Source organism: Sminthopsis crassicaudata, chromosome 1 (assembly GCF_048593235.1).
Source record: "Sminthopsis crassicaudata isolate SCR6 chromosome 1, ASM4859323v1, whole genome shotgun sequence".
NCBI lineage: Eukaryota > Metazoa > Chordata > Mammalia > Dasyuromorphia > Dasyuridae > Sminthopsis > Sminthopsis crassicaudata.
Genome location: NC_133617.1, coordinates 388,296,951 through 388,306,655, shown reverse-complemented (window position 1 = coordinate 388,306,655; position 9,705 = coordinate 388,296,951). Strand labels below are relative to the sequence as shown.

The 9,705-nt window shown below is 41.7% G+C and overlaps 1 protein-coding gene across 1 annotated transcript; it reads left to right on the top strand.

Moving 5' to 3' along the window:
* The first annotated feature begins 3,137 nt into the window (after positions 1-3,137).
* Positions 3,138-8,541, top strand: LOC141549715 (uncharacterized). Its single transcript, XM_074279502.1, has 4 exons — positions 3,138-3,770; positions 4,858-4,994; positions 5,482-5,598; positions 7,337-8,541. The coding sequence occupies exons 1-4, from the start codon at positions 3,341-3,343 to the stop codon at positions 7,646-7,648; spliced, it is 996 nt and encodes a 331-aa protein (XP_074135603.1). The 5' UTR covers positions 3,138-3,340; the 3' UTR covers positions 7,649-8,541.
* Positions 8,542-9,705: the final 1,164 nt, after the last annotated feature.

The following is a 9,705-nucleotide window of genomic DNA, read 5'->3' as shown; positions in this document are numbered from 1 at the left end:
CAGGAGTTGAAAGGAAAAGTAGAAGTAAACTTGTAAGTGGCATAACAGGGAAGTAGAGAGGAAGATTTACATATCAAAAATAGCAAATGACAAATTGGTGAATTTGTAAGTTGATTCATAAATAGTAGGGCATCAAAATGCTTGTCATGAGTAAATAAAGCTGAGCCAGAACTTTTTATTATTGCTGGTTAAGTTTTTTGAGGTCTCAGCTAAATTTCACATTAAAAAAAAAAAAGAAAGCTTCAGTAGGTAGCCATAGAATTGGTTGTTTTAAGCAGTGGGGCATAGTATCTTTGACCAAATCATCTACTGGAAAGGAAATTGCCCAAGAAGTCATGGTTAAGTAGACAAATGAAATATGTTACTTTAACAATTTTTTTGTCCTTTTCTAAAGAGACTGGAGACTATTCTGGGTAGGCCTTGTGTGCTATATTTACCTTTGATATCAGTCAGGATGGGGCCACATGTAATTACACCTACTTGTGGCTCCATAAATTAAGTTTTGTATTTCTTCTGCTACTTAACCAGTAGGGATAAAGGCAACACTATCAAATCTTTTCAAGGAGTCAGACTGGATACCAGTCTATAATGTACCGAGATCAAGTCCTTTCCTCATGGTGAAGTGATAGGCCGTCTGCCCTTGTCTCAGTTTTTATTCCTTCGGGTTTTGCTATCATTGCTATTTATGAAAAAAGAAATAAAAAGGAAATGGAAGACAGGATGGAGGCAACAGTTTCCACTACATCCTGTGGTATTGATGAGGTTCTTGAAGTCAAGAATGCAATCTCTGTAATGAATTCAAACCCGCCTTCCATTCTAGGAGAATATAGCTATAATAGGAGGATGAAATTATTAATAAACCCTCAATTAACAAGAGGAAAGGGGAGTGAACTTCTTTTTGCAGAGGACTAGCACAGTATGCTAGCTACACTAGTTGACTAGAGTCAGAAAGTTATGCATGATAATAACCTTGGGGGTTGACATCTATAGCTTGGCCTCTTGGTTATATTAATGCCCCTTCCTATAGCCCATCTAGACATTAGGTTGCTAGCAAAGACATGGCCTTTTGCTGGGCTTTTACTCACCATCATTATGACAATTTTTTGGGCATTGGGTTCTGACTAGTGATAATAACTGAACTCTGAGGGGAGAACCTGAAGGGGAGTGTCATCCTGACACAACCACGGGAGTCCTCCTTTGCTGCTGGTGGAGTCCTGTGAGGGATGAGGAGAGGAAGTGTTGGGCCTTGTGGTAGCTACCTATTTTAACTAATTATTCTTGCTATTTTAGTGCTGGTTTCAGCTGTTTACACTACTAAAATAGGGCAAATGCTATTAGCATTTTCTTACAAATCAAGTCTCAATCAAATTCCTGATCTATTGGGCCCAGGGTTGGGCATTGTAATTTTAGTGGCTTCCAGGATGGCTCAGGAACTACTTTTTTAAAGCAAATGTATTTTCCACAAAAATTTTTACTATCTAAGATATAACCTGTTCACAGGTAAACACATCAACCTGTCACCCGAGACTTAAGTATATGTTAGGTGTAAAGGACTGTGTTAAGCTAGGGATACAAATTTTAAAAAAGATAGAAAAGAAACAACCTCTACTCTTGTTAAGCTTATGTTCTTTTCCTTTTACAAAAAATTTTGTATATTAACATTAAAAAAATACAAAGTAGTTGGGAGGGAAAACTTTATAAGAAAGTAGTGCTTCAATTGTGTCTTGAAGAGAGATTCTGTGAGGGCAAAGACGTAAATACAAGAAATGAATTATTGTGTGAGGAACATAAAGAAGGATAGTTGGCTGAGCCTTAAGAGTGCCTGCATGTGAATAATGTAGAACGAGGATGAAAAGAAAAAATGGAACTTCCTTTAAAAGTCAACAGGAATTAATATTTTATTATAGAGTCAATAGGGAGCCGATGTGGTTTGTGGAATAAGCAATGTGATGGTTATTTTGCTGTTAAGGAACAAATCTTTTGGCAACTGTGTGAAAGATGGATTGTCCAGGGGAGAAACTTGTGGAAAGGAGAGTAGGAGACTATTTTAACAGCCTAAAAAAGAGGTGATTTTGGGGGTGAACAGAAGGGATGAATGAGAAAGATGCTTTGGAGATAAAAGCAAAAAGACTGAGCAAACTGATTGTATGGGAGAGACTGGGAACTCAAGACTTAGGCTAGATTATGAATTTGGGAGACTGGAAAAATGATTATGCTTTTCATGGATATGGGGAAACTCAGGGGGTTTTTTGGGGAGGAAAAATGAGTTCTGTTTTGAACAGATTGAATTTGACATGTGTCTGGTATATCTAGTCTGGAATGTCCAATGAACAGTGTGGCGTGGGATGAAAGTTTAGGGGAGAGACTAGGGCTGGATATATAGATGAGTTAGTCATATGCATAAAGATCTAGTCATATGCATAAAGATCATCAACTCATGGAAAGCTGATGGAATCATGAGAAGAGAATAGCTAGAAAAAGATTGCTAGTGGTAAAAGAGCTTAATGAACCAACACAGGAGCCTGAGAACCCAGAAGAGAGTAGGGTCATGAAAACCAGGAAGGATAATTGTAGTGTCAGGTGCAGCAGGAATGACAAAAAGGAATGAAGATGTTTAAAAAAAAAAAAAAAAAAGTCAGTGGCAATTTTTGTTATGGTGAGGCCAGAAGCCAGATTGCAAAGAATTGAAGAGAGGAAATATGGAGGTGATGAATATAGATTTTTTTTTTTTTAAAGGAGTTAGCTGAAAAAGAGTTGGGAGAGATAGACCAGAGCTTGAGTGTATATGGTCAGGTGTAGTGAGTATTTTTTTAAGGATCTGGTAGAGTTGAAGGCAGAAGGAAAAGAACCAGTAGATACAAAGAGAATACAAAGAGATTGGAGGAGAACATTTTTGAACAAGCATTCTGCTAGGGATATTGAGAGGGAATGGGATTAAAAGCACATAAAGAGGGAGGTTGTTTTTGAGGAATTCAAATTGGTTTTGTGTAGGAAATTTGGATATGCGGGGCAAAGATGATGGGGGGAAAAGTTAACTTAGGCATTTATTGTGTATTAGGACTAGACTGTCATCTGGGGAAGGAGATAGTGAATCTGAACCATGATGGGGCTGATAACCAGTTGTGTTTGCTTTGCAGGACCAATTTGAAGATTGGGACCCTCTTAATGAATTCTGCCCTGGAAACTTCCTCTGTGCATCTCCAAAGTCTGTCTGTGTGCATGCATATGTCTCTACACGGGCTGCTCTCTTACATCACACTGCCTGAAAGTCATCAGCCAGGGCAAGGGACTCCTCAGGAGTGAGACCCTGGATGTACTTAAGTTCCAGCAGGCCAGGGTCATGGGTCGCCTAGATGACTATGCCAAGAAGAGAATTGTGGAGCTTCGGAAAGCAGGGCTGAGTTTTCGCAAAATCAAGAAGGTTCTGGAGCTTGACAATATCCGTGTGACCCCACAGGCTATTTATCTCTTCTTGAAGCGAAATAATGTGGAGCCCAGTCCCTTGCCTGGCAGCAACCATCCTCTCCCTCCCAGGGACCAAAACAGCCGTCGGCTGGCACTCAGTAGGGCTGGTTGGGAGGAAGAACAGCTCTGGGACTTGTTGCAGGAGGGTGAGGTGGAACCAAAAGAGTCATTGGAAGGCCAGCCAGTTGGCCCCCAGGGAGAGCCTGGAGTGGATCAGAACTGGGATGGCAAAGAGGGCATTAAGATCATCAGCGTGGCATCTCTGTGTCAGGACGGTGGAGCCCATCCCAAAGATTCTTGTTCTGGTGAGACTCCCCAGACATCTGTTAACAGTAACTTTTCCAGACCTTATGGTCCTGTCTTAGTGGTTATGTCCAGTAAGGGCCATACTGTGCCTAGCAGGAGAGTGTGTCCATTAGACTTCTTGACTTTCTGGAAGTGGGGAGCCCTCTCTCTAAGATTAAGCTACTCTAAGAACTCTGCTATATCTTTTGGAAAAAGTCACTGTGGTATTATCTTCCCCTTCTCCCTTTTCCACCCAGGGTTATGTGTTGGCTGTCTCCCTTACCTAGTATGTAGTAGTGGGGAGGGTATGACAAGTCAGGGAAATTTTCTTTGCCTGACACTGCTTAGGTTACAAGGCAATAAGTATAGGAGAAAACAGTGGCCTTTTGATACTGGGAGTCTGCTAAGCAGGCATCCTCTATTCTGCTCTGGGCCTCAGGCAGAGAGGTGTTCTTGAGTCATTGTCCTCTCTTCCAGGAAGGCATCTAGTGTTAGGCAGAACTTTGGTTTGGAGGTCAAGACCCAGGCTTGAGGACTGGCTGAGTTCCCCTTTGGGCAGATCACTTTCCCTCTTTGATCTTCAGTTTCCTTATCCAACCAGTAGAGTCGACTAGATGATCCTAGGGCACTTCTTCAGTTTAAGAGCTTATGGTTCTTGAGCTGCCCTGGGCTCCCTGTAATTTTATTTCTTAGGGTAGGTGGAAGGCAGGGGAAGAACTTGAATGTTATGGTGTTCTTTCTGTCATTCAACATCAGTGACAAGCAGTATTAATAGGGCTTTTTCCCTCCCTCCCCGCCTCCCCCTTCCCCTCATCTTAATCTTATTTCCTTCATGGATCACTATGCAGGACAGGGAGTTTTTTAATGTCATTACCTCTCCAGTTTTGCCATTGCTCATGGATTTCTAGGTAGTGTTCTAACCATTCTTGACTTATCTTTGAAGAATAGCTCCTGTTTTTTCTGGGGAAATAAACACTCATTCATTCCTTTACTTGGTTTGCCTGTTAGTTCTGGGAGGCTGGATTCCCAAAGTAGAAAGCATGGCATTAGATTCTGGAGATTGGGTTTCACCTGCCTCTATAGCTGCTCTTTTTGCTTTACTTACAGATGATGCTGGTATTGGACTAGGGGCTCCTGGTCCAGGGAGCCAGCCGGCTTCCTCTCATCCATTGAGTCGGGGGCGGAGCTCTGCCCTCATTGTCAAGAAGAAGATTGTGGACAGAGCCATCTTCCTCCACAAGAAAGTAAGGAATAGGGCATCTGAATATTGATTTGATGGGAGGGCAAAAAGGGGGGAAAGTGGCCATGACTTGTGCCTTAGCTTCATTTGTATAGAGTTGAAATAGTTACATAACCTTGCACAAATAATTTTGTAACTGGCTTTAGTTGCCTTGCCTGTGAAATGGGGGTAGAGAGGGTGGTAGAGATAAGACCCTTCCTCCCCTCCCCCCTCAGAAGGTTGTTCCAAGTCTAACTAAATTTATATGAGAAGAGGTAGTAGAGCCTTCATTACCTAAATCTTCAGTTAGACTCTAAGGCTTCCTCCCATCTGGGAAAGTAGAGAGGGAGAAGGGCTGGGGGAGGAAAAGTGCGTGGAAATCCTCTGCTTTGCCGAGTTGGTATGGGCCCTTTCAGCCAGGGGTTGTATTGTATTCTCCCCTCCCCCCCTCAGTTTTTTTTCCATCTCAAAGCAGGAAGGGACTCTAGGATGACTGATTGCTTCCTCTACAGGCCACTATCCAGAGCATGCAGAGGAGCACTAGCTCCTCTTCTCTCCCTCTCCTGGTAGGAGTACAGTCTCCTGGACCCAGCCCTGGCCTTCCAAATCTTAAGGACTCCAGCCCACATGTGAGTAGATACAGAAATGGAAGGGATAAAGAGGTAGGTGAAGCAACAAACATGGAAGAATCTTTTTTTTTTTTTTTTTTTTTTTAAATTTTTCAATTACATGTAAAGATAGTTTTCAACATTCCTTTTTCCAAGATTTGAGTTCCAGATTTTTCCCCCTCTCTCCCTTCTCCAAGATAGCAAGGTCAATAGGTTATATATTTACAATCATTTTAAACATGTTTGTTTCATGGATGAATTTCTTGAAAAGGTTGGCAGGTGAAAGGGAAAAGATGGGTTGCAGGGTGTAGGGAGAAAAGTTTGATAATAAGACACACGAGCATATTGGGCAAGGGAAAAGTTGCTATGGAGAAGTGGTTGAAAGAACTGAAAATGTTAGTTTGGAAGTTTACTTAGAACAGGGAATGATGATTGCCCTCAGGTATTGGAGAGCTAATTTGTGAAGGAAAGATTTGGTTTGTGTTGCTTGGTTCAAGAAGACAATTAAAGAATTTGAGAATTGGAAAGGACTTCCTTGAAGTCCAACCCATACATGATAGGCATCTCCAAGATAACATAACCAGCACAGATTCATTCAGCCTCTGCTGGAAAACCTTCAAAGTATGTAAAGTCCACCAATTCCTGAAGCAGTCTATTCCATGTTTGTTATTTAGTCATTTTTATGTTTATGGCTCTATTTGGCGTTTTGGGACATTTTTGACAAGCTCTAATTGGTAGGCAGTTTTTCCTGAATTTAGAGCTTGATAATTTCTCATTATTCCTGATTCTGTTAAGGCAGTTAAGACGTAAGAGGTGATTATACATAGGCAATTTTCTTCCTCATGTATTAAAGCTCTTTTGATAAGGTTTTTCACACTTGGCAGTTTTTCTTACAAGCAACTTTCATCTTTACATTTTAAACAATGGTCCAGAAATCCAAATCACAATCTCAGATTTCACCTTCTTAGTGTTAACTTCCCATATTAATCTTTCCTTGTGCATCCCTTGTGTTCAATTGTTTAACAATGAAGAAAACAGAACTAGTGCCCCTGTAGTCTTTTAGTTTCTTGCTCAAGACTAATCATTGTGGAGACTTTTGGGGTTTCTTACACCTTATTATTGTCTTAATGTCCCTTCACCCACACACTATTCTTTTATGATTCTTACTGGGTGATTTCTCCCTTAATTGCTTCTGAGGCTCTTTTTCTTTTCTTTCCTTTTCTTTTTTCTTTTTTTTTTTTGGGGGGGGGGAGACAAGTTTTCTTTTTAAAGCCTTTATTTCCTCTTTTTAGGGAAAGCCAAAACTCTTTTAGCTATAATTGCCCTTTTTTCTCTATGTAACATTTCCATTCTCCAACATCCAGACAAGGATTGACTCCTCTTTTACACACTGTTCTTCTCCTCCCTATTCCTCCACAAACTTCAATTCTGACTAAAGGGTAGAAGCTAGGCAGAAAGTAATTTAATCTAAGGGGGAAAAAAAAAAGACTTCCTAACCAGCTCTTTAAAAGTGAATGCTACCTAAAGAGTGATTAGATTCCCCTTTCTTAGAGGTCTTGAATAGAGTTTGGATGCCTCTTTGTTGGATAAGTTGTGGTGGATGTTTGTGTTTTAAATACAGGTTGAAGTAGAAAACCTCAGGAGTTTCACATACCCACATTTGGAGTTGCTTTCAGTCGATTTAGGAGTGTGGGAGAGATGGAGATCTCTCTTCATCTCTCTTGTACTGGAGCCTCACACCCAACTTTTCTTTCCACAGGTTCAGGACATGAGCACCCAGACCCGTCTGCCCTGGGCCAGTGCCCAGGGCCTGGCTGAGAAGCTGGATGCAGTGCAAGGGGCTGTTGAGCAGGTTTTGCAGGTGCTCCAAGTGCTGACCAATCAGCAGAGCCGGCTAGAACGGCAACAGGAGCAGCAGCAGCGCTGGCAGCAGCAAGTGCTGGGGACTTTGCAGCAGCTCAAGGGGCCTGCCCGGAGTCAGGGCCCTGGGATCAGGGAAAGCCAGGACTTTGGTAACCCTGGGATTCTTGAGGGACCTAATTTCCACCAATTTAAGATGGAACTTCTTTGACCCAATACCCTTATATAGGTGTGGCATTCCTTTAGCTTTGAGGAAGAAGAGATTTGTGTCCTGCTACTGTCTCAGCTGAAGACAGCCCTCACTGAAGTGGGGTGTAAGCAGGAAACACTTCTCTCCTTCCCCCAGCCCTTATGTCTTTGTGCACCACACAAGCTATATAGCCCCCACATCCTTTTCCTGTGTCAGCACCTTCCCCAACAAAGTTCTGCCTGGCTATGGAGGGTGATGGGAGTGGGGGTGGTTTCATTATAAATAAGCCTGGGATATGGGAGTAGATGACCCTTTATGACTTTTTTTCTTCCCTGGGGCTTAAACTCTGGGTTTCTTTTATCTTCATATGCTGTTCTAGAGAGAGTGAAGGACTCGGTGTTTCTTCAAAATAGGGGATGGTTCATGTGTTTTTCAGGTGACTGCTAAGCACATTCCAAGGCTTAGAGCACAGTGTGGGGCCAGGATTAAGAACATAGTTAGTCGTTGGGGAACAGTAGCTATATGATAGTAAGACCAGCAAGGATTATTGAAAGGGAGAAATGTCAGGCTTTTCCATCAGGCATTGACAGTTTTCATGTGACATAAATATACTCTATCTTGAACAAGTTTAATGGCTAAGTAGGATCTCATTCTAGACTTCTGCCTCCCTAAAGAGATTGTTATTTTTGGTTGGGAGAGGGGCAGACAGCTGGCTTTTATGCACATAAAACAGTCTGCCCAGTGGCCTAGACAGGAATAGGGTCCAGTAAGACTCAGGAAGTGCTTTGCTGTCGTAATGCATTTATCGTCATTATGAAAGTAGAAACTAGGAGACAAAAAAAAGACATTGTAGTCTCCCCAGGTTTTCAACTCTGGAAACCATATCTATGTCATTAAATAGTTAAGTGAGCACAGTCCTGTTGTGCGTTGTCTTCATTTTGCGTCCATGACATAACTATTTGATCACTAATAGGTCTGTGGTCTCACCCAATACTGTGGTTCAGTCCTGTAGGAAATGTCACCTGGGAACAGACTCATACAAACCAAACTGATTGGGGCCCAATTTGTCAGTGGGAGAGAGGGTGGGGCTTCAGCTTTTTCTACTCATGATCCCTTTTCACCTGAGAAATTTTTACATGACCCTGAAAGGAGTATATAAAATAGGTGTATCAATCAAACATTTACTGATAGTCATTTTGTGATCCTCACCTTCAACTACAAGAACTTATCTGGGGTTGCAAACCAGAATTTAAGAAACTGGGCCTAGTGAAAAATGCCACCTTGAATGTAGGAAGACCTCTGTTCAGATCTTGCCTCTTGACACACACACTGGTGATGATCCTGGGCAAGTCAGGGCTGTAAACGATATTTTAGGATTCTGAAGTTGCAGAGAAAGCACTGAACTGCATTGACAAGGATTTTCTCAATCATGAGTCCCTATGCCAATGCATTCACAGTCCCTAAGCCCAGGGTGTATCATGCCAGGAGGAAGAAGTTGCTTTTGCCATAGGCCATTTGGATGGTGCCTGGAAGCTGGCAAGCTTCTTTTTCACACGCAGAATAGAGTGGTTACCAGTTAGCTAGAGTGCCACATCAGTGCTCTATTCCTGGCTGAACTTCCATCAAAAGGTTTCTTGTAGCGTTTACTCCTTTACTTAGTTTTGCCCACCTGGCTTAGGGCTCATCAGACTGGTTCCTTTATTAATTAAAAAGGGTGACAGTTCTTAAAGAAAAAAGTGCAGCAGCAGCAAAGAGGGCACAGTCCTCAAGATTATTGATTGAGGTTTGTCTTTTTACTAAATATCCATGAATGAAATTTGTAGTGTTTTTTGTCCCAATTTGAAGCACAGAAAATTATATATATATATACATATATATATATTTTTTTTTAACCTAAGAAGGGGCTAAAAGCTTGGATTCTGCCCAATTCTACAAGGTTGACCTGTGTTTTACCCAATCGTGATCATGATGGCTAAGAATGGGAGGGGTACAGGTGGTATTATATGGAATGTGAAGGTCAGAAAAGGAAAAATCTGAGTTTAAGTAGATTAAATCCTTTCCTCTGAAATAGATTAGCT